This window comes from Nothobranchius furzeri, chromosome 3 (genome assembly GCF_043380555.1).
Source record: "Nothobranchius furzeri strain GRZ-AD chromosome 3, NfurGRZ-RIMD1, whole genome shotgun sequence".
NCBI lineage: Eukaryota > Metazoa > Chordata > Actinopteri > Cyprinodontiformes > Nothobranchiidae > Nothobranchius > Nothobranchius furzeri.
This window is the reverse complement of record NC_091743.1, coordinates 53,402,784-53,426,980: the sequence shown is the minus strand read 5'-3', so window position 1 is coordinate 53,426,980 and position 24,197 is coordinate 53,402,784. Positions and strand designations below refer to the sequence as shown.

Here is a 24,197-nt window from a genome sequence, read left to right as displayed (position 1 = left end):
TGAGATAATGCTCTCTTAGCTGGGACCCTGCTGCATCCTTCTGCAGAAAATCTCCACTCTGCAAATATGCTGCTCTGTTTCCTTACCTCACATATGGAAATCATTGAGACCTCTGAAAGAAAAGCTTTCCAACTCATTTAGTTTTGCACCTGGAGTACACATGGCATCATTCACAAACATGCATGTGTTGCATTGTAAAGAATTAGACACAGTCACACGCTAATCTTTTACCACTTCTTAACTTAATATGAGGATATTGGCTGCACTACATGAACATTTTATTATTCAGGGGCATTTTATTGTTATGATTTACTTGAACTTCTAAATGCTCCAAATATTTTTTAGCCCGGCCAGCCAGACTAAATGTTTTTATAAATGCACATCAAATAGGTCTCCGGGGGATAGATTATCCAAATGGGGTGCAGGTTTCTTCTACTATGAAGGTAAAACATCCTCCTGCAAGTCTAAATATTGAGGTTGAAGGATGTAATTCTCAAACAACTGCTTTCCTTGTGTCTTATGTGTAAATATTTTGGTGGAAAACCTGAGAAATTCAGCTTTACACAAATTTGCTAAAAACGTTTTCCCTGTGTAAAAATGAATGTGGAAGAAATGCTGCCCTCTGCTGGTCAGAGTAGTGACCTCTGTTTTGAGCATTTAAATAATTTATAGATTGAATTAAATCAGTTTTGTTGAAAAACTAGATACAGACTAAATAGGGTTTGATGCATAATTCCAAATTTATTTCAAAATATTAGTCCTATTTAGTGTCCAATTAGCATTAAATGAGTAAAGTAACGAACAGAGGATCAAATGAACAAATTGAATTGAAACTATGTTTGTTTGTTTTTCATTATCCTCTTTATAATAAAGCAAGCCCCACAGCAATCTAAAGAAAATAGCAAGGCATTTCCAACAAATGTATTTAAAAGAAACAACAACAACAACAATAGGGACAAATGTAGAAAACAACATTACATCAAATGATGTTCTCCACAAAATAGCGATACTGAAAATTTACAGATGTAATCAATAACAGTTGGTTAAGATGCACTTGGTATTTAGTGGTAAATGTTTGTTAAAAGTCGACAATGAAAAATAAATGATACCAAAAAATAATAAAGAGCTGGTACAGCCTCTTTACGTGGTTATCCAGGAGTGCTACTCAGAGAAACTTGGACTGGACCCCTATTTTTAGTCCCTGCTCCGTTGAGGTATTTTCCCTCTGCTTATCCAGGATCGGGTCACTAGGTCAGCAGCCTAAAGGTAGTTTCCAGGAGTACTACTCAGAGTAACTCGGACCGGTGCAGCTCGGCCCGACCAGTTCCAAGGGCATGGTTTGGTATTTTCCCTCTACTTTCTCCCCTATTTTTAGTCCCTGCTCCACTGAGGTACCTAGCAAGGCCGAGTCGAGCTGGCATTGTGACTCTAGCCACCGACTGGCTAGGGGGCGGAGTCACTCCATAGTTGTTTGCCTTCTGTTTCACTGCCTGCAGCCACTTCCTGGTTCAGAGTCCGACAAAAAGCCATAAAACTGAGCAAAATGTCCATCAGCATCATTTTTCAGCCAAGTTATGTTTCTGTGGAGCATACGGGTTACCTTACACTGTTTACTGATCATCTCCTGTTATTTTGTCATGAGTAAAACTCACGTACCCCCCTCACCTATGAGGGGCGCACCCACTTTCACATGGAGCTGGCATGGGAACAAAACTACATTCAGATGGGCAGCCTCAAACCACGCTGAGCTGTTTTAGGCTCGGCGTTGCTGGAAAAACACCTTATGTGAGGAATTCAAATATTTAAATGTGGTTCTTAAAGCTTAAATTATTCATTTCACAAACATTTCTTTGGATCTAACTTTGAAAATTCAATTGTTATTTTGCAGCATTAACTGCATCTTTGCAAAGTACAACATAAATCGCCAAAAGGAAGTTTCCTATTTACATAAAACTAATTCTCAGAAATAAAACAACTGTGGCACAACCTTCAAACTTACAGCTTAAGCTAAGAAAAAATCTCTTTAAAAAACAGGACTGAAACAGAGTAACTGACAGTAAAATATGTCCCAAAAGATCACAAGTAATAACAGACAAAAGCCAGGGCTATAGGGGTTAATGTGGTGGCAGATAGAGCAATGACAGTCCCTCTTCACAGAGATAAGTGATGAACATGCAGATCTGCTCCGTCTAAAGCACACAGCTACCCGTACAGTCAGAGGTGCTGCCAGCTGCTCTCTCCCCCCACGTCCCTGCTCCCTGTCGGCAAGGCGGAGCGCTGCTGTGAGACGTGTTCTGGTTCCAACTCGAGGCTCCTCTCGGGCGCCACCTGGAGGTAAGCCTGCACGCGGTAGCGCTGCACCACGAGACCGCTGTGGTCGATGACGTGACACTCGTACGTGCCCTCATCTGTTGGTTTGACCCTAGTGAGACGAAGCTTATGGGAGATGTTGCTACCGGCCACTTTCACCACCTAATGAGGACAAAGAGGGTGAAACTAAAAATTGTAGGAACTAAACACTCTGAAGACGCATTTGTTTAGAAAAATGAACAGAAAATATCTTGAATATAAGGTTTGGGTCATTATTATTTTTTTAAACTTTGCTCTAGCCGACAGGAGCCACTTACACTAATTTTGGTTGCATCTTTGGACATTTCCTCAAGGGTTCCAACCTGCAGAACGAAAAGCATCATTTATGCATCTCTAAGTAAACCTTTTGACAGCAATTTGTCACTGAAGCAACACAAACAAGTAAATCTGAGGTTTTCATAGCCTTTTGTACAACAGAACCCCGTTGTTGTTACTCCTTCTTGTATTTGAGCCTTTCACACCTGTGTGTGTGTGTGTGTGTGTGTGTGTGTGTGTGTGTGTGTGTGTGTGTGTGTGTGTGTGTGTGTGTGTGTGTGATTATGTATGCAGAAGCACAGAGGTATTCTTTTGGGCATAGGTATGAATTATGCATGGAGCAGAGAGAGATTTTGAAAATCTATTTCTTTCTCAGAGCCAATTACACTGTCTAGAGGCGCAACAGGGGAGCCTGAGCCTCCCCCATGATTGGGGGGGGGGGGGGGGGGGGGGGCAACCTACTCCCCTACTGCTGGCAAATGCTAATCAGCAATTATACCTTGGTTTCCTGTTCCACAAGGCTAATATTATGTTTGACTGGTACTGATTTACATTAGACTAGAGGCTCAGCCCGTGTCGATGTCAGAAGGCCTGAGTGTTTGGCATTCAGCTGGACCGGCTAAAGCCTGAGGGAAGGAAAGAGGTGTTGTGACTTCAAAAAGCACACATCTGATCCAGCAATTTTAACCAGACTCAAAACAGCATCAAACACGTTTTGTTGTTATGGTTAGTGATCACTCTTAAAATATGTTAAATTAAATGTACACTAAGTAACGTTTTTATTAAAAAATTAATTTTCTTGAGCCAGTAGGTGCATAGATGACCCTATCCAAAAGTGAATAAAAAGTCTCTCCAGCCAATCTGCTGCCTGTGGGCAGACAATCACGTTTGCAGCTACAGCCTCTTCAGGTCAGTCCGCTGCAGTTCAAAAGGTCACCTATCCCGCAAGAAGCAGTGGCGCTTTACAGTAATCCATGTTTGCACCTCAGGATAAGCAAGGTAAGCCTGGTTAGCATTTATTGCATTGTTTTCATCATGATGGAGCTTCAGAAGAGACAAGAAGACATTTATCCGATGGAGCTAAGAAGAGAATAAGTGTGTCTGACCAAAATAGGTATCAAACAAGAGCTTTCAGAATGGCGAGAGCTCAAAGACGAACAAGGATTCAGACCTCGCAATCATGCTATTGCACATTTAGAGTATGCATGTTCTTACTTTTGCTGTGTTCCTAATAATTTTTAAATACCTATCTGTCATGCAGTAGTGGTCATGTCCCGCTCCACCTTCACACACACACACACACACACACACACACACACACACACACACACACACACACACACACACACACACACACACACACACACACACACACACACACACACACACACACACACACACACACACACACACACACACACACACACACCTGTCTATCATCAAGGTGAAGTGTGTGGGGACATGGGTGGGTTCTCCTTAGCAAAGTGCCACAGAGAAGTATGTGATGTCTTTCGTAAGTGCCACAAGTTAGTAAACAAATGTGGGTGTGAGCAAGGAGCAAGATCTGTTGAGACAAGTGTGATAAGATGGTTAAAAGCAACGAGGGATGTTGAGGTATTTTGTACTTGGTACTCAGACTGTGGCTCTTATTACGGAAGAAACTTCGTGCATGACAAGCATGAATGTGTCACCAAGCAAGGCGTAAGACCCAGGCACTATTCTGTCACAAAACTTCACACTCGCACCATCAGGCCAAAGGAAGGCTCTGTAGGTTGGCGTGAAAGTGACATCACTTCAGATGACCAGTCAGTCCATTGTTGACTGGGAAGTAGGGCTGAAAAAATTGGTCAGCTCTGCTCGAACAACCCCAATGTAAATGCACCAATTAGGGGCCGAGTTGACCCTAGTGTAAAAGGGCCTTAACTGACCAATCACAAATTCCCTCACTTTTTTGTATTATGGTCTAATTGTCGTCATCATAGAAATATTTTCATGAACTGCAAGCTTCCCTTTTATTCATCTCATAAATGTGTGTAAATAAGGAACAATAGTAAAACTGGTCTTCCTCGGTGGCTTACATTGTTAGTAGCATAAGAAGTAAAGTCCTGCTGGTCTCTGCGCTTCCTGCTGTACCACCACTGAATCTCCAGGGAGTACGAGGTGGAACCCGCTCCCCGGAAAGAGCAGGCCATCTCCACATCCTCACCACTGTGTGTTGTGATGTCACTTGGCACCTCTATGAAGAGAGCTGCAACACAGAGAAGAAGAAATGACAGAAGAGCTGAAGAAAAATAATAAGCTAAAGTTTACCACTGAATAATGTTTGGCTTCGTCTCGCCATCGCTACTGCTGTCCCTATGTTTAAAGTCCTGGAATTGTTATGTTACATCAGTACAAGATTTCCATTTCTTCAATGGGACAACACAGTAGAAAACATTTTAATAAATACATTTAAGAAACGATTCAGTTGCTGGTTTCTCTTCCTTGTTTGAATGTGATTCTGAGTTTAGACATAAAGCCTCAAGGAAATAAAGTAGGAAAAAGAAGGTAAGAGAGGATTTTGGTTTCATTGATGTACCACGCGTCAGAGCTTTGGTGCTCGGCTCCTTTTAGCCCAAAGTCATCAGAAAATGACATAATGTGGGAATGAAACCTTCAAGGGGTCAGAAAACTGGAGTGAAAACAGACGAGGGCAAAGATCAACAGTGACGAGAGTTCAGAACAAGGACTTGGGAAGGATGGATGAAAAAAGAGAAAGTGATAGAGAAAACATTGACACAAACAGCAACATAATCACAAAACCTTTAAAGGCACACATGGTCAGACCTGGCAACCCCGCGAGCTAAAAAATTGTAAACAGTAACTATGTCCCTCTTTAGCTTTTCTAAAAGGAGAAAAACTGACTACTGCCCAGCTAGCTGAGAATGAGATCTGTTACAATGTAACTGTTGGGGCTTTAAATATCCCCTCAACTGGAGCCAAAGTTAGTTTTCCTCTGCAGAAGAATGCGGTGACACTTTCACACGAGCACTGAAATCTCACTTCCTCATGCAGTCCTTTTATTGACAGAGAGGTTAATTTACATAAGCAAAATGTGCTTCACAAATGTGGAATGACCTTCCAAGCAGAAGTGTGGCTTCCTTTTCAATTTTCAAGAAACTCCTGAAGACCCTGCTCTTCAGACAGCATCTTCTTAACTAGCACCCTCCCTGCACCCGTCCCCCCCTCTACTGTCCACTCCTTGTTCCCTCCTCTCCATGATTGATGTCAAGTTGTTGCTGTTATTGTTGTTGTTAGGCTCAAGGGCAACATGCCGATTATCACTTGTAAGTCGCTTTGGACAAAAGCGTCTGCTAAATACATAAACATAATAAGGAGTTGTCAGGGCGTTGCCTGCACTCAAACAGAAAACCACCTCTACATGAGGTCATGGAAAAACCATGCGTGAGTGTGTAGCTGCAATGGTATCTGTGAAACGAGAAAGTCCTGTTTCCTGTTTACTAAAGCCTAAATTATACTTCTCCGTTTGCGTCGGGACGGACGCACGCAACGCCATTATCCATCCTTGCGGGCCTGCTGGAGAGCCCTCGCAAGGACCGACAGAGTCGAGCTCTCTTTTCTAAACATCCATCCATCGAGACAGAGAACGCAAGCTTGTGATTGGTGAGGGCACCACTGTCGTTTACACGGCCACCATTGCGCCTTCGAAAACAAAGAGAGCCGAGGATATCTAGCGGCAGACACGGAGCAGCTTGAAGAATACCTCGCAGAAAAACTCTAAAATATGAACGTTTTATTCCCCCGTGACTGGAGGAGAGAAAAGCAAGCAAGAATTTTATTCGTGGATGCAAATGATGGGAAACCTGGGTTTAGAGGTGGCGAGTGTAAGAAGAGGTGGAGGAGAATGAGGGACATATTTGTCCGTGTTAAAGAGCCTCTTAAATACAAAAATAAAATAAAAACACAAAATAAACACACTATCTTGGACTGGATACATGACAGGATATCACAGAACAGCGCTACGCCCTCTGCTGTCCTGGCGGAGAATTGCTTGGCAACATCTCCCAGAAGACGGAGAAGTATGAGGGCAAAATGTTTCAGTCCATCCATGCGTGTCTCTCCCTTTTGGAGTAATAATTTTACAGAAAAAAAATCATAATTATTGTATCTTTAAGAAAGATGTTCTAAAGGTCAGATGTAAAACATCTTTTTTCTACTTTCATTATTTAGTCTTTCTTCTATTTGCTGTTTTTCTGCCTCTTGTTAAGTGAACTGTGTGTGTGTGTGTGTGTGTGTGTGTGTGTATGTGTGTGTGTGTATGTGTGTGTTTGTGTGTGTGTGTGTGTGTGTGTGTGTGTGTGTGCGTGCGCACGCGCACACGTGCATGCTTCTCTGGCTCTCTCCTGCAGGGTCTGGCAAGAAGCAGCATTTCCAAAGTCCTCCAGGGAACTAATTAGATCTCTTGGAGCCTTGCCTGTTGGCTCTGCCCGTGTTCATCATTCAGATAGAGCTTCTCTCTCGCTCGCTCTCTGTAAGTGTGTATCATAGTGTGTATTGTGCTTTGTGGCTTGAATTCATCACAATGCGCATTGATGTAGTTATGAAATGCATTTTCGGTATTAAGCTGTTTTTGGTGAACACATCTTTTTTATTTTCTGAGAAAAAGTCAATTATTATGTATTAGTGGTGAAAAAAAAACAAGAAAGTGGCATTAAACTGTATTTTCCCTACTTGCAGTGTAAAACATTGTTATTTCCCTCCATATAGTACTTATATTTATTTTATGTAAACAAATCAAAGGGAGAGCACTGTTGGTTGGTCATGTTGATAAAGGTTTCAGACAATTTTCTGTATTTGAGTTTACAGTATGTGAAAATATGTGAAAAAAGTGGAACTGACATGCCTGGTGCAGGAGTCTGCTTCCAGCATGTTTTAGATGAATGCAGCTGATTTGTTTGATTTAGTCATGAATCACTCCTGTAGAAGCCAATGAAGGCTGTGGAGACATTTCAGCAGTTAAAAAGATGAAAGGACAGAGAAGAGATACTGTAGGTTTAAATTTTGGTTCTACTAAACACACCAGGGGGTGCTAAAAACAAGCCAAACTGCCTAGTATCCCTTTATTAGAGGCAGTAGAGACCCACATGGCAGCAAAATAGGAATTTTGCACAAGATGTACCATTTAAATAAAAGGAAATCATCAGACAGGACAGATTGTGCAGTTAATTATGCTGTATTACCATTATCACCTGAGAGTTAAGACTCAAACATAATTTAGTCTATTGCATTAGCAACTAGATCGTGTTTGTTGGAGTCTATCATAAATGTGATAATATATCTCACTGACCAGCTGATGTACACCCTTTCTTTGGCTCTAATCCCCTAACGGGCTTTGATAATCCCTGTGACAGTTGTGGAATTACCTCTCGGTTTGCCTCATCAAACCAGCTGTAAAACACAACATGTTGACAAACACACTTTCTGCTCCTGTGTGTGATAGTACATTAGACCCTACCATGTAACAAGCCTGTTCAGCAGACCTCCAACTGTTTCCTGACTTTAATCAAAGCAGCAACTCTAGAAATCAGTCCTGTAACCTTGCCAGAATGCAAAATCAACAGAAAAGATGACTCTGCTGGCCCAGGCTGCAGAAAAGATGAAAAACATGTAAATCTGAAGAGAGCATAGATTTCCAGAGAAATCTTGAGCACACTGAGCTGTTTCATTTATATATCTATAAAGCTGGCAAAGAATGAGTTTGCTTGGCTTGGCCTTGTCCATACAGATTTTCATAAAGGCAGCACTGTTCAGAGTGCTCCTCAAGCTGAGGCAAGGGATCCTTGTCTGAAGCTGCACATAAAGTACATGCATATTTAAACGGACCTCCTAAGTATTTCTCACTTTATTGCTCAGCGAGCAGTGATAGAAGTGATAGCTGCTTTCCATCCACCACAGGTTCAATAAAAATGAAAAAGAGGACACAGTAATGAAAGAAAACAATGCAACGGAGGACATAAATATGTTTAAAAATGCAAACAAACAGCTCAGAGCCAAACAAGAAAGTGGGTGCTGGTAAATAATTTCTCAGCTCAGGTCCGAGGCTAAATGAAAGGCATAAATCTGCACTTGAAATAATCGATCCTCTCAGTTTCATTCTTAATTGAGGAGGGAGGCTGAGCTGTTTTAGGGGGACGGAATTACAGAAGACTCCTTAGCAAGGATGAGGAGCAAGTGTCATCATAGCTGTAATTACATGTTCACATGTATGCTCATCAGCCAGAAAAAAGTAGCACCAATCACAAACTGACCTTTTCTGTGTCAAACTGGTAAACAATAATGCTAAATCAATCTTTTCTATATCCACACATTACTCTTTATGTTTCTTTTCCTTAAGTTCATAATGACCAATGAAGGCTGGCTAAATGATGAAAGAAATATTTCTGTCATTTTGAAGTTTTTTGTGTCCGCCTTACAAATAGTTAATGTCTTACTCATTGTAGCCTGCTGCAGAATGGTCTCAGTCAGGCAAAATGGCGTTTACACACAGTAGGGCCAAACAGGAACTTATGGCTGGTCTGAATGCAGCCAAGACCACAGTGTAGTGCTGCCATCTTATAACAGCTCAAATTAACTTTATTTTTAGTGTTTTATGCATGAGATGTGGTGCATTTTGCTTCTGCTGGTGATATCTAAAAAAATCACCAGATTTTTATCTACGAGAACTCCTCTATTTCTTTCACACCTCTCGTGCTCTTAGGTCTGCAGATAAACTCCTCCTAAGGTGCATTTGAGGACTCGCAGGGAAAGGGCTTTTGTATTTGTGCCCCCAAACTTTGGAATTCACTACTCCTTCTGGTTAGACAAGCACCCTTGCTTCCTGTCTTTAAATCGAGGCTGAAAACACACTACTTCTCCATGGCCTTCGATTCTTAGCATCAACAATTTGTCATACTTCCTTCCACTGTGGTTTTCCCATCTTTAATCTGTGGTCTGACTACTTTTAATACATTTTTATTGTTTTTGTTTGGAACAGTTCTTTGTTATAATATTTGTAATTGATTTAATGACTGACTATTTTATGCTTTTGTTGTTTTATTTTGTACAGCGCTTTGGTTGGTTGTAATGCCATGTTGAAAGCACTTTTATAAATAAAATGGTATGGTACAATTTTATCATGTTTTTTTCTCCATTTTGACAATTCTGACGTTTTAGAAGTTAATTACCAGTAAAATACATAAATTTAAAAACATTTCAGAATCCTACAAAAAATCCTTAACTTATAATCCATCCATCCAACCATCCCATCCATCCATCCATCCATCCATCCATCCATCCATCCATCATCACATACTGCTTTCCAGATCCCCTGCCTGCTACTCAGCATGTTCAGCACCATGGAGAGTGACACTCCATGGATCCCACCACACCCAGCTGGAGCAAATCAGCTCTTGACGAGCTGCCTTTAAAAACTTGTGTTTTGTCACCCATTCGAGGAGGGGGATCAAATTTTGTCTGGTGCACGCCACAGCTCCTGGGATCTTTGTTTATGAGAGACTTTGTGCCTGGGATAAGTTAAACTCTGTTTTATGAGCTAATATGAGCTTTTGTGCTCTTTATGTGCTTTTGTTAGCTGTTGTAAGTTTTTGTTGAGCCAGGTTACCTCCTGTGGCTCTCATTGCTTGGAAGCATTTGTCTTTGAATGATCTCACTTGCTAACCATCTCTTTTTAGTCACACTTACGTTGTGCTTTACAGTAACCTCCTTTAGTTATTTCCCATCGAATTTAGTTATGAAACTTTTATGTTTGTCCTCTACCTTTTGTAGAAGGGCAATTTAGATTTAATAAACCTTTTTCAAGAGTTACATCTGCCAAGCACCAAAGACAAGAAATTATTTATTGGAAAAAAAAAGTCACAAAATTCCAGCTGAACACCTTAATTCCCCTCCAAGGTGAGTATAAATAGCCTTGAACTGAGTGTTATTTATTTATTTTTTCTGCGGGAAAATATTTCACTAATTTGATGAATGGGTTTAATAATAGCAGTGACCCAAAGGGAACAGTGGATGAAACAGGGGGCTTCTGCAATAAGGAGACCTCCTGATGATGTATAAAGCTTGAATCTAGAACACACACACACACACACACACACACACACACACGTGCACGCACACACACACACACACGCGCACACACACGCGCACACACACGCGCACACACACACGCGCACACACACATGCGCACACACACATGCGCACACACACACACACACACACACACACACACACACACACACACACACACACACACACACACACACACACACACACACACACACGCACACGCACACGCACACACACACACATGTATAACAACAGAGGACCTGAGCTTGAAAGGATGAGATCACTTGCAGAAGGTGAGATGGGAAGATATGTATAAAAATTTCAAGTACTCAGAGGTTGTTGATTTTATCAGAGCAACTGATAAAAAGTACACAATTAACCTTGCTTGCATCATAATACTTCATGATACTTTTGCTACCATATGTTAGCTCAGTATGGTTCTGGCTGAGGCAATAGCTTCATGCAAAACCATTGATTACCATTAAACAAAAAGCTAGTCTATTTGCTAAAAAGTCAATAATGGGAACAAACAGGAGTGTCCTTGGGGAAATACCCGCTCACAGTGAGACCTTCAGCAGAACTCAAGGTGAAAGGGAAAAATAATGTAACAAGAACAGCACCAGGTAATCAAGCAGGCAGCTGTCTGCTTGTTGCCACCAAACTTCTGGTTTGTGGAGTGAATTTTTCATAGCCCTTGGGATGTGGGACTCAGAAGCCATTTCCACATTTCCTCCCTGGACGCAGCAACATGATGTAGCATGTGTTGTTGACAGCACAACCCGGTGCTCAGGCATTTAAAAAAAATTAAAAGGTGCACATTCTACTCCATCTGGACTACCATGTGATGAAAAACATTATGTTCTGTTCAGTTGGGTCGACCTTGAGAACTTTTATGTGATTGTGTTTTCCTTCACTATGAGCACTAGTGCAGAAGATGTGAGCTTGGCAAGATGGGTAAAGTCTGTGAAGGTGAAAACAGATTGGTGTGACCTAATTACTCCTAACAATACAAATTATTGGTAGAAGGCTGCTTTTCATCTCAGTGAATGTTCATGTGAAACTGATGAAGGTGCTTCCACAGTCAAAATGATTGAGCAGGAAGAAAAGCTGTCAAAAGAGACAGTAAATTAATGAGCTTATCAATGTCACGGTTGGGTCATGGAAGCACAAGTAGATCTGGCATTTACCAAAGTGTGCTTCAACATTTGAGTGTGCTGTAGGAGGAGTCTGTAACTGAGGAAAGACAGAATAGCCTTTCAGATTTAGTCCTGTTTGCTTTTGAATGTTGTTTTTTTTAAATAAGGGACAAATACGAAGCAATTCTGTTACCAGCAAAACCGTTAGAAAAGGTTTGTGTTATGTCTTTAAAACTCTAAAATTATTTAGGGAAGTAAGACTCACCGGCTCGCTCAATCATCAACTCATCCTGTTCATTCCAAGAACTAAGATCCTCACCGATCTTCCCAGCATCCTTCCTCCTCAGACTAGTTAAGTCCTTTTTCTTTATTTTCTGTGACACCATCTCACTCCAATCTGAGCTTTTTGGTGTTACTAGATCCGAACCTCCCAACGCCAGCACTTCCACATTTGGGTCTAAGCGGCACACTACACTCAAACTCACTGATTAACCGAGTGTCTCACGTTCATCTGACACTCAGCCAACATCTCCAAACAACCTGCATTTGTAAAACTGGAAATTTTGCTGGCAAAGCAGAATGGAAGGAAAAGAAAACAAGCAGATTTGAAATTGTTGTTTCTAGACTTTCAATGCTGAAAAAATGTGGTGGCGAGCCCCCCACAATGCCATAATTTCCACTCTTCTGTAGTCTCCTACAGACCGCAGCATAAAATGTTATTTTTTTCATGGATGAACAATCAAGGAGTCGGAGTACCCCGCCCGGAGGGTTACTGGGGTCCCACCCTGGAGCCAGGCCTGGGGTTGGGGCCCGTGAGCGAGCGCCTGGTGGCCGGGCTTTTGCCCATGGGGCCCGGCTGGGCCCAGCCCGAGCCGGATATATGGGCTCATCCAACTGTGGACCCACCACCTGCAGGAGGAACATGAAGGGTCTGGTGCAGTGTGGATCGGGTGGCAGACCGAGGCGGAAGCCTTGGTGGTCTGATCCCCGGACAAGGAAACTGGTTTTTGGGACATGGAATGTCACCTCGCTGGTGGGGAAGGAGCAGGAGCTTGTGGCAGAGGTTGAGCGGTACCGGCTAGATATAGTCGGACTCACCTCGACACATAGCATTGGCTCTGGAACCCAAGTCCTTGAGAGGGGTTGGACTCTCTCCTTTGCTGGAGGTGCTCCGAGTGAGAGGCGGAGGGCTGGGGTTGGCTTTTTGTTAGCCCCAAGACTCTCTGCCTGTGTGTTGGGGTTTACCCCAGGGGACGAGAGGGTTGCTTCCCTGCACCTTCGGGCCGGGGAACGGGTCCTGACTGTTGTTTGTGCTTATGGGCCAAATATCAGTTCAGAGTACCCACCCTTTTGGGAGTCCCTAGGACGAGTGCTAGATAATGCTCCATCAGGGGACTTCATTGTCCTGCTGGGGGACTTCAATGCTCATGTGGGCAATGACAGCTTGACCTGGAGGGGTGTGATTGGGAGGAACGGCCCGCCTGATCTGAACTCGAGTGGTGTTTCGTTATTGGACTTCTGTGCAAGCCGCAGTTTGGCCATAACGAACACCATGTTCGAACATAAGGATGCCCATCGGTACACTTGGTACCAGGGCAGTCTAGGTTGCTTTGACTTTGTAGTCGTATCATCTGACTTGCGGCCATATGTTTTGGACACCCGAGTGGAGAGGAGCGGAGCTGTCAACTGATCACCACCTGGTGGTGAGTTGGATCAGATGGCAGGGGAAGATGCCGCGTAGACCTGGCAGACCATAACACATAGTGAAGGTCTGCTGGGAACGCCTGGCAGAAGAACCTGTTAAGATGGTCTTCAACTCCCAACTCTGGCAGAGCTTTGACCGCGTCCCGAGAGCAGTGGGCGACATTGACTCCGAGTGGGCCTTGTTCTACTCTGCGATTGTTGAGGCGGCTGTTGCTAGCTGTGGTCGCAAGGTGGCCGGTGCCAGTCGTGGTGGTAACCCCCGCACCCGCTGGTGGACACCAGAGGTTTGGGGAGCTGTCAGGCTGAAGAAGGAGGCCTACAGGGCGTGACTGGTCTGTGGGTCTCCGAAGGCAGCAAACGGGTACCAGATAGCCAAGCGGGGTGCAGCTGTGACAGTTGCTGAGGCAAAATCTCGATCATGGGAGGAGTTTGGTGAGGCCATGGAGAAAGACTATCGATCGGCTCCAAAGAGGTTCTGGCAAACTGTCCTGCGCCTCAGGAGAGGGAGACAGCAACTCGCTCACACTGTTTACAGTGGGGATGGGGAGCTGCTGACGTCAAATGGGGCTATAGTTGGACGGTGGAAGGAATAATTTAAGGAGCTCCGCAATCCCGCCAACGCACATTCCGAGGAGGAACCAGAGCCGGGAGACCTGGGGATGGACTGTCCAATCTCGGGGGCAGAAGTTGCTGAGGTAGTCAAACAACTACACAGCGGCGGAGCACGTGGGGCGGAGGAGATTCGTCCTGGGTATCTCAAGGCTATGGATGTTGTAGGGCTGTCGTGGTTGACACGTCTCTGCAACATTGCGTGGTCATCGGGGGCAGTTCCTGTGGAGTGGCAGACCGGGGTGGTGGTCCCCATCTTTAAGAAGGGTGACAGGAGGGTATGTTCCAACTATAGGGGGATCACACTCCTCAGCCTCCCTGGAAAGGTCTACTCCAAGGTACTGGAGAGGAGGGTCCGATCGATAGTTGAATCTCAGATTGAGGAGGAGCAATGTGGTTTTCGTCCTGGCCGTGAAACTGTGGACCAGCTCTATACCTTTGCCAGGGTGATGCAGGGGGCATGGGAGTTTGCCCAACCAATCCACATGTGTTTAGTGGATTTGGAGAAGGCTTATGACCATGTCCCCAGGGGCACCCTGTGGGGGACGCTCCGGGAGTATAGGGTGGGTGGCTTTCTAAGGGCCATTCAGTGCCTTTACCAGAGGAGCGTGAGTTTGGTCCGCATAGCCGGTAGTAAGTCGGACCTGTTCCCGGTGAGGGTTGGACTCCGCCAGGGCTGCCCTTTGACACCGGTTCTGTTCATTACCTTTATGGACAGAATTTCTAGGCGCAGCCGTGGTGTGGAGTGTGTCGAGTTTGGTGGCAGGAGAATCTCGTCTCTGCTTTTTGCGGATGATGTGGTCCTCCTAGCTTCATCCAGCTCTGACCTTCAGCTCTTGCTGGGTAGGTTCGCGGCCGAGTGTGAAGCGGCTGGGATGAGGATCAGCACCTCCAAATCTGAGACCATGGTTCTCGACCGGGAAAGGGTGGCTTGCCAACTCCGGGTCGGGAGAGAAACTCCTCCACTTCAGGTAGGACCTAAGTATCTCTGGGTCTCGTTCATGAGTGAGGGTAGGAGGGATCGGGAGATCAACAGGCGGATTGGTTCGGCGTCTGCAGTGATGCGGACGCTGAGCTGATCTGTCGTGGTGAAGAGGGAGCTGAGCCAGAAAGCCAGGCTTTCGATTTACCGGTCGATCTACATCCCAATCCTCACCTATGGTCATGAGCTTTTGGGTAATGACCAAAAGAACAAGATGGCAGATACAAGCGGCCGAAATGAGTTTCCTTCGCAGGGTGGCCGGGCTCAGCCTTAGAGAAAGGGTGAGGAGCTTGGACATTCGGGAGGGACTCGGATTTGAACCGCTGCTCCTCCGGATCGAAAGGAGTCAGTTGAGGTGGTTTGGGCATCTGGTCAGCATGCCTCCTGGACGCCTCCCTGGGGAGGTGTTTCGGGCATGTCCTGCTGGCAGGAGGCCCCCGGGTCGACCCAGGACACGTTGGAGAGGTTACATCTCCAATCTGGTCCGGGAACGCCTTGGGGTCCTGCCGGAGGAGCTGGTGGAGGTGACCGGGGAGAGGATGGTCTGGAGCTCCCTGGTTGGGATGCTGCCCCCGCGACCCGGACCCGGATAAGCAGAGGATGTCGACGACGATGACGACAATCACTCTCTTTTTCTCATTACTGAATAAATTACAAGTTAGTTTGACAGAATAAAATGTCTTATTTTATTAACATCCGTAGATGCCTTTTGGCGCTGATCAGTGACATCACTCACTGTCCAAATGGTTGCAATATGCTGGCGTTTTACTAATGTCCCGATTTTTTAATGGACACACTGAGAGGACTGGGCCAGCATTGCTGAAGCCATCAGTGCTGAGTTCTTCAGAGAGATCTGTGGTGGATATAAAACAAAATGGTCCAATCGGGATTCGATCCCCAGTCTCCCGGGTTAAAGTCACGTGCGCTAACCAGCCACTCAAACGAAGATCTCCCTTGTCCAAGTAGCCAGGGCACATGATTTGTCGGGTCACAGTGACAGGACACACACTGTCAGAGACGCGTGCCATTCTGTCTCAATCTGTCCCCCTGCTGATATTCAGCATTCCGTATTCTGCACTTCAGGCTGTGTGTGTGTGTGCGCGCGCACGTGTGTGGGCACATGTGTGTGTGTGCGTGCGTGTGTGTGTGCGTGCGTGTGTGTGTGCATGTGACGAGTCTTGTTCTCAGCAGTACAAGTGATAATGCTGCAGGATTTCATAATTGTATCCTTCTCAGCAGCAGCACTGCAGGTTCTCTCCATGTCCAAAATGTGCATAAGCAAGGTCCTTAGTCAACTTAAAGTAGCACACATTTTTCCGCTAAGTTTTCTTTCAAAAATCCTAACGTTTGCGTGGGAAGTTACTTACGCAGTTTTCCGACCCCGTTTTGTGCATAAGCAAGCTTGATAAATGAGACCCCTGGTAAGTTGTATAGTCAATAGTAGCACAAACATTTTCGATCTGACATGAGGAGCAATACTAGATATGTCGAGTATCCATTCCATACAAAGACTTTCAATAGCTTGCACACAGAATCCTAATAAAATATTAGATTTTATCCCATTGGGATTTGTTTTCTTAGAAAAACTACATTTCAGACTCGATTTCTCTGACAATTATTCTTTTTGATGTACTGGAGTTTGCTGAAAATGTCAGATATGTCTTTCTTTGAGCTACGTCCCATCTAAACATCTCTTGCCCGCTGAGGAAGGCATCCGCTTCAGGTCATGACTTCCTAGACTCACTCCTGCCTCCAGTAAATACAGTCTAGGTGTACTTTGTTTCAGCCATCTTTTCTTGTCTCATTCATTCCATCCAGCCCTCCACCAGCCTTTGCTTTGACAGCCTGACGCTATAATCTGTCCACCCCCACCTTGACGTGCACTGTCAGAGTGCTATTAAATTGAAAGCCAATGAAAACTGCTGGGGCTGGCCATCCTCTTTAAGAGGAGACCTAGCAGAGGATTCCAGACACTTTGGAAGCCTAATGAATCGGTGGGCACCCCCCACACTGAGAATTAATGGATGAACTGTCAAAATGCTCAAATATTGCGAACTATTGTTACCTGAATTCTGGCTTTCATGAGACATTTGAGAAGAAAAACAGTATCATTGTGTCTTTATGATCTCCAAAAAATAAAAACCTCACAAAACAATTCACAAGCACAAATTATTGTGTCTTCCCTCACTGCTGAGGTCTGACCTCCTTGTACACGAGGGAGGTGAGAACCATAATCGAACATGTGTGGCAGCAAGGAGGTGAAGCTGCTGGTCCGTCTAATGGGTCTTTTGTCTTCAGATGGAACATGTATTTCTTTTTTTCCCCTTTTTTTTGCAGGTGATCCAATCTACACTTCAGCTCAAGTGGAAACTGGGGCGCTGGGATCAGATGCACCGAAACGAATGAGTCAGGGTTGAAACTAACAAGCACTCTCCAGAACAGTGCATACAGCCTCCCTGCTCTGCATGAAAGCTCGGCTCCCCTCTGCTTGGGCAATTTATCAAAGAGCCTCATTAAAAAAAAGTAAAATTCTTTTGAGGATTACCTAGCTATAAAGACACAACAACTCTGTTTCCTGATGCTGAAGCTCCCATTATTCAAAGGGAGAATAAAATACTTTTATGCTGTTTGCTTTATTGTTTTTCTCCATATTAATTAAAAACTGTCAGCTTTCAGCAGGATCTCAATGGGATCAGGTTATTTGCTTAGAAGATCAAACAAATTATAATGAAAATTATTAAGTGCTCCTAAATGTCAGGTATTTTTCATAAATCACTGAAAACTACTGCTGTTAAGCCTCTTCTAAAGAAAATACATTTAGATCTCTTAGTCATGAATAACTACAGGCAAATCTCTAATCTCAAAAACATCTGTCCCGATGATGCTCGATCTCAGTGCAGCTTTTGATACTCTGGACCACAACATCCTTCTTGTTACGCTTGTAAACTGGGTGGGACTTTCAGGCACAGTCCATAGTTGGTTCCAGTTTTATCTTGAAGACAGGGGTTATGTTGTCTCTTTTGGTGATCACCATGACATGTGGGGTCCCCCAAGGCTCAATTCTTGGACCACTGCTCTTCAATCTCTATATGCTCCCGCTGGGTCAGGTCATACACAATAACAACATTGCCTATCATAGTTGTACAATTCACACCCAGATCTCTAGTTTTATCACCTAGTGACTGTAGTCCCCTAGACTCTTTCTGTCCGTGTTTGGAGCAATTTAATGACTCCAGTTAAACAAAGACATGACTGAAGTTATAGTTTCTGGAAATAAGGATAGGATGGAGGTTATTGCTCAACTTGGGACCAGAGGAATAAAGACAAAGACCCAGGTTATAAATCTTGGTGTCATAAATGATTCAGATCTGAGCTTCACTGGACACATTAAGACAATACTAGATCAGCGTTTAATCATCTTCATCAAATATACGACTCAGAGGTCTCATGTCCAGACAAGACCAAGAGAAACTCATTCATGCATTCATCTCCAGCAGACTGGATTATTGCAATGGTCTTTTGACTGGCTTTCCCAAAACAGCTGTGAGGCAACTGCAGCTTATTCAGAATGCTGCTGCTAGAGTCTTAACAAGAATCAAGAGAAACAAGCACAACACTCCTGTTCTTAAATCTCTGCGCTGGTTATCAGTAAACTACAGAAGTGACTTCAAGTGCTTTTATCCATCCATCTAGTGTTGGCCACTTTTCTGGGGTCAGATCACGGGGGCAGTAGCCTAAGCAGGGAGGCCTAGACTTCCCTCTTCCCAGCCACTTGGACCTGCTCCTCTGGAGGAATTCTAAGGCGTTCCCTGACCAGCAATGGGGCATAGTCTCTCCAGCATGTCTCGAGTCTTCCTTTAGGCCTTCTCCCGGTTGGACATATTCGCAAAACCTCACCAGTGAGGCGTCCAAGCCTTACCATAAGCTCGAGTCACCTAAACTAGCTCCTCTCTATGTGGAGGAGCAGTGGGTCTACTCCGAGCCCCTCCTGGATGACCGACCTTCTCACCCCATCTTTAAGGGAGAGCCCATCCACCCTGCAGAGAAAAACAATTTCAGCCGCTTATACCCGCAATCTCATTATTTCGGTCACTACCCAAAGCTCGTGACCATAAGTGAGGGTAGGAACGTAGATCGACCAGTAAATAGAGAGCTTTGCCTTCTGGCTCAGCTCTCTCTTCACCACGACAGATCAGTACAACGCCTGCATACCTGCAGATGCAGCACCGATCCACCTATTGATCTCACGCTCCATCTTTCCCTCATTCATGAACAATACCCCGAGATACTTTGACTCCTCCACTTGGGGCAGGACCTCGTCCCTGACCTGATGAAGGCGTTCTAATCAAGCTCTAACACCGGTTATACAGGGACCTAACAGCCTGTATCAGAGGGCCTGGTACCCCATATTCCTGAAGTACCCCCCAGAGGACCCCCCGAGGGACGTAGTCAAATGCCTTCTCCAAATCCACAAAACACATGTAGATTGGTTGGGCAAACTCCCACACACCCTCCAGGACCCTCCTAAGGGTAGAGAGCTGGTCCAGTGTTCCACGGCCAGGATGAAAACCAAATTGATCTTCCTGAATTCGAGGTTCAACAATCTGCCTGACCATCCTCTCCAGAACCCCAGAATAGACCTTACTAGGGAGGCTCAAAAGTGTGATCCCCCTGTAGTTTGAACTCACTCTGTGGGCCCCCTTTTTTTGAATGGGGGACCACCACCCTTGTCTGTCAATCCAGTGGAACTGCCCCCGATGTCCACATGATATTTCAAAGCCGGGTCAGCCAACACAGCCCTACAACATCCAGAGTCTTAAGGAACTCTGGGCATATCTCATCCACCCCCGGGGCCTTGCCACTGAGGAGCTTTATGACAACCTCATTGACCTCAGCACCAGAGACTGGAGAGCTCAACCCAAAGTCCCTGGACTCTGCTTCCTCTCTGGAAGATGTGCCAGTGGGATTGAGGAGGTCTCCAAAATATTCTGCCCACCAATCCACAATGTCCCGAGTCGAGGTCAGCAGCACACTGTCCCCACTATAAATAGTGTTGGTAGCACACTGCTTTCCCCTTCTGAGATGCCGGATGGTGCACCAGAATCTCCTCAAAGCCATACGGAAGTCTTGTTCCATGGTCTCACCAAACTCCTCCCATGCCCGGGTTTTACCGCATTCCGCTTGGTTGGCCGGTACCCATCAGCTGCCTCTAGAGTCCCAAAGGCAAAAAAGACCCTATAAAGTGCTTTTACTAGTTCATTAATCACCCAGTTGCATGGGACCAGAATACATGTCGGATCTCCTTCCTGTATGTACACCCAGCAGGGCTTTGAGATCTTAAGGAAACAGTCAACTGGTAGAACCTTGGGTAAGAACCAAACAGGTTGAAGCTGCTTTTAGCTACCATGCTGCACACAGATGGAATCAGCTTCCGTATGACCAATAATGTGCCCCAATTCTATCCATGCATCCATCCATCCATCCATCCATGCATCCATCCATCCATCCATCCATCCATCCATTAATCCATCCATCCATCCATCCATCCATCCATCCATTTTCGACCGCTTATCCGAGATCGGGTCGTGGGGGCAGATGCCGAAGCAGGGAGGCCCAGACATCCCTCTCCCTAGCCACTTGGACCAGCTCCTCCGTGGGAATCCTAAGGCGTTCCCTGAACAGCCGTGAGACATAGTCTCTCAGCGTGTCCAGGGTCTTCCTTTAGGCCTTTCTCCTGGTTGGACATGCCTGAAAAACCTCACCAGGGAGGCGTCCAGGAGGCATCCTTACCAGATGCCCCAGTTCTAGTAACTTTTAAATCAAAATTAAAAACCTTCATGTATTCATCAGCCTTTGAATAAATGTTTCGTATGCTGCACTTTCTACACTGTAACTGCTACCCTTTTGACTATGATTTTATTAGTTTTTTGAATCTGAAATGAATCTACATGTCTTTGTTTGATTTACTGTTTGCTGTTCTTGCCTCTGTAAAGCACTTTGAATTGCCTTTGTGGTTGAAATGAAATGAGAAATGGCTTCTGTCCTATCCTTACTTCCAAAGACAAAAACTTCAGTCTTATATTTGTTTAACTGAAGGAAACTTGATTGTATCCAGTCAGTAACTTGCTCTAGGCCTTAACAGAATGAGTCCAGGGGACGAGATTCATTAGGTGAGTTAGGTAGATCTTGGTGTCCTCTGCATAACTATGATAGGCGATGTTGTTATTGTTTATGACCTGGACCAGTGGGAGCATGTAGAGATTGAAAAGCAGTGGTACAAGAATCGAACCTTGGGGGACACGGCATGTCAGGGCGATTTGCTTCGATTTGTGATCACTAATAGAAACAACATAACTCCTGTCTGCAAGGTATGATTGGAACCAACTATGGACTGTGGCTGAAAGTCCCATCCAGTTTATTGGTCTATCAAAGAGGATCTTGTCCACAGTATCAAAAGCTGCACTGAGATCGAGTATCACTAAAACAATGTTTAGCCTGAATCTGTATTAATATGGAAATCATTTAATACTTTAATCAGTGCAGTCTCCATGCTGTGGTGTTGTCTAAAGCCTGACTGAAAACCATCCAAGATGTCCAAGAAGTAGTTCAAACTGGACTATGACTGCTTTTTCAATAACTTTCACAATGAAGGGCAGAGTAGAAATTGGTCTGTAATTATTCATCACTAAGGGATCTAATTTACTTATCTTCAGAGCAGCAGCAGTTTTCAGTGAATTATGAAAAATACCTGACATTAAGGAGCAAATACCAATTGTCAGTATATCAGCTTTCATGTAATTAAATAAATTTTTAAAGAAGTAATTTCGTAGTATATCAAGACAATGCAGGTAGATGAGTTTAAGCTCTTTAACTGTGTCCTCTAGTCTTTTGGCACTAATATTGAAAACTGACATTCTAAATAAGTATTTGTAGGCTATCAGAATAGCTGTAAAAGTGCAATATTTACATTTATTTAATGTCTTATAAATGGACTTTGATGTCTTTGTTATCAAAAATAACAACTGAAAGAAAAAGAGCCACCAAATCAGTTCAAATAAATGTTTACCAATCCTTAACCTTCCTTCTGCATGTCAGAGACATGAAACAGCTTACCGTTCCCAGAGACGTGGTTGTCCATCTTCACATCGTTCAGACCTGCATTAAATTGAAAATAAAGTCCTGCATACTGTAAAATCCCTAAAATCAACCCCGACGCCTCCATGTCTCCCGCCGGTATTTCAAGATGCTGAATTCAACTGTGGCATGAGGCGCAGAACACCGATAACGGAGAGTCTCCGGCGGTGCTGAACAGCCTCCCCCGCACACACACGCAGCTGGACCTACAGCACCGCGTTTCCTCTCCTCACAGATCAGACAGGCGGAAGGAGAAACAGGTGCAGCGGCTCGAGCCAATTAAGCAGAGGGATATCAGAGAGAGTCAAGTTTCAGTTCTTTTAATAAACTCCTTCATGTAATGTAATGTTAAGATGCTAGATCTTAACCCAGATATCATAAATTTCATTTAAATTCTACTGGTACCAAACTCTTTATTGGGGTCCTATGAGACATTTATTTTTTATCTATTTATTGAGAACCTCATTAGCTCCACCATAGTGTGGAGCTATCTTACTGAGGTCTCTTCCATTTTCATTATAAATATCCCCCCCCCCCCACACACACACACACACAACAACAACAACAACAACAACAACGACAATAACATCAACAACAACTACAACAAACCCCAGAAACTCCACAAATCATACTAGCTGAACTGCAATAATGATATAAAATGAAGTTACCACACTTCAGTGTTCATGTGAATAGTAATACAAATAAGTAAATACGGAGAGTTTACACAGAGGACTAAATAAATATATCCAAGAATTAAAAATCTTATCACATCACCTCCATAACAAACAAAAACTATAGAAGCTGTTATCTCAGTCACAATTGCAATTCATTGTGCAAAATCTAATGTTGTGTAAACAAAAAAAAGTTTTAACTTCTTTTGAAAACATCTTCTGTTATTCTCTAATAACAAAAATCTCCGTATTGCATTTCATGCAACCATGGCTCTGTAATAAACCGCTCTTTGCCTTTGATTTGTTCTGCAGCGCGGTAGTGCGCACCTTGTGTTGCTTGTCTGAATGAAATGATAACTTGTCATAAATTATTCTAGGTATTTTTGTATTTATTATATTTCTTATAAATGTTATCAGTGAATACTTTAGTCTACATTTCACTGTTGACCAGGCCAACCTGTCATGCATCATTACATTTGTTCTGTAATTACAACCCAGAACAAGTCGTGCAGCTTTATTTTGTGCCACTTGTAACTTATATAAATTCAATTCACTTGTATTAGACCAAATAACTGATGCATAATCTAAATGAGACAGTGCTAATGTTTGAACTAAATTTTTTTATCAGCAAATGAGGAGAAAATTCACAACAATATTTGATTGTGCCCATACTTCTTCCAAGTTTCTGCAAGACATAATTTATTTGACTAGTCCATGACAATCTAGAATCCACAATTACCCCCAACAATTTTAATTCTTCTACTTGCTCTATCTCTGTATTACCTAGCATCAAATGCAGTCTAGGTGTCATCTGTAGTGTAAATTTAGTTCCAGCTATCATACATTTACTTTTTTCTGCATTAATTACCAGCCTGTTCATTCTAATCCATTGTGTGACCAAAGCCACCTCCTTTTTAAAAATATCATTTAACTGGCCTTCTGTTTGTGCTGATACAAATAATGTAGTGTCATCTGCATATATAGCCATGGTTGCATGTTTTAAAATTAAAGGTAAGTCATTAATAAAAATAGAAAACAAAAGAGGGCCCAAACAACTGCCCTGTGGCACTCCACAATCTACCTGACATTGACTCGAGGCTCCAAAATGATAATTCTCTGTTTAATTTTCTAAATAAATGAATAAAACAATAGAAAAACAGTGTAACTTGTGATTTGAACCAATCAGAATCAAATTCATCCGAATCACTCAAATCT

General features: G+C 43.8%; 1 protein-coding gene across 1 annotated transcript; it reads right to left on the bottom strand.

The window, feature by feature from the left end:
* Positions 1-2,067: 2,067 nt before the first annotated feature.
* LOC107385530 (V-set and transmembrane domain containing 2 like) lies at positions 2,068-22,536 on the bottom strand. Its single transcript, XM_015959472.3, has 4 exons — positions 22,291-22,536; positions 4,704-4,873; positions 2,628-2,672; positions 2,068-2,472 (listed from the first exon to the last, which is right to left on the bottom strand). Exons 1-4 carry the CDS (start codon positions 22,397-22,399, stop codon positions 2,215-2,217), a joined length of 582 nt encoding a protein of 193 aa, XP_015814958.1. The 5' UTR covers positions 22,400-22,536; the 3' UTR covers positions 2,068-2,214.
* Positions 22,537-24,197: the final 1,661 nt, after the last annotated feature.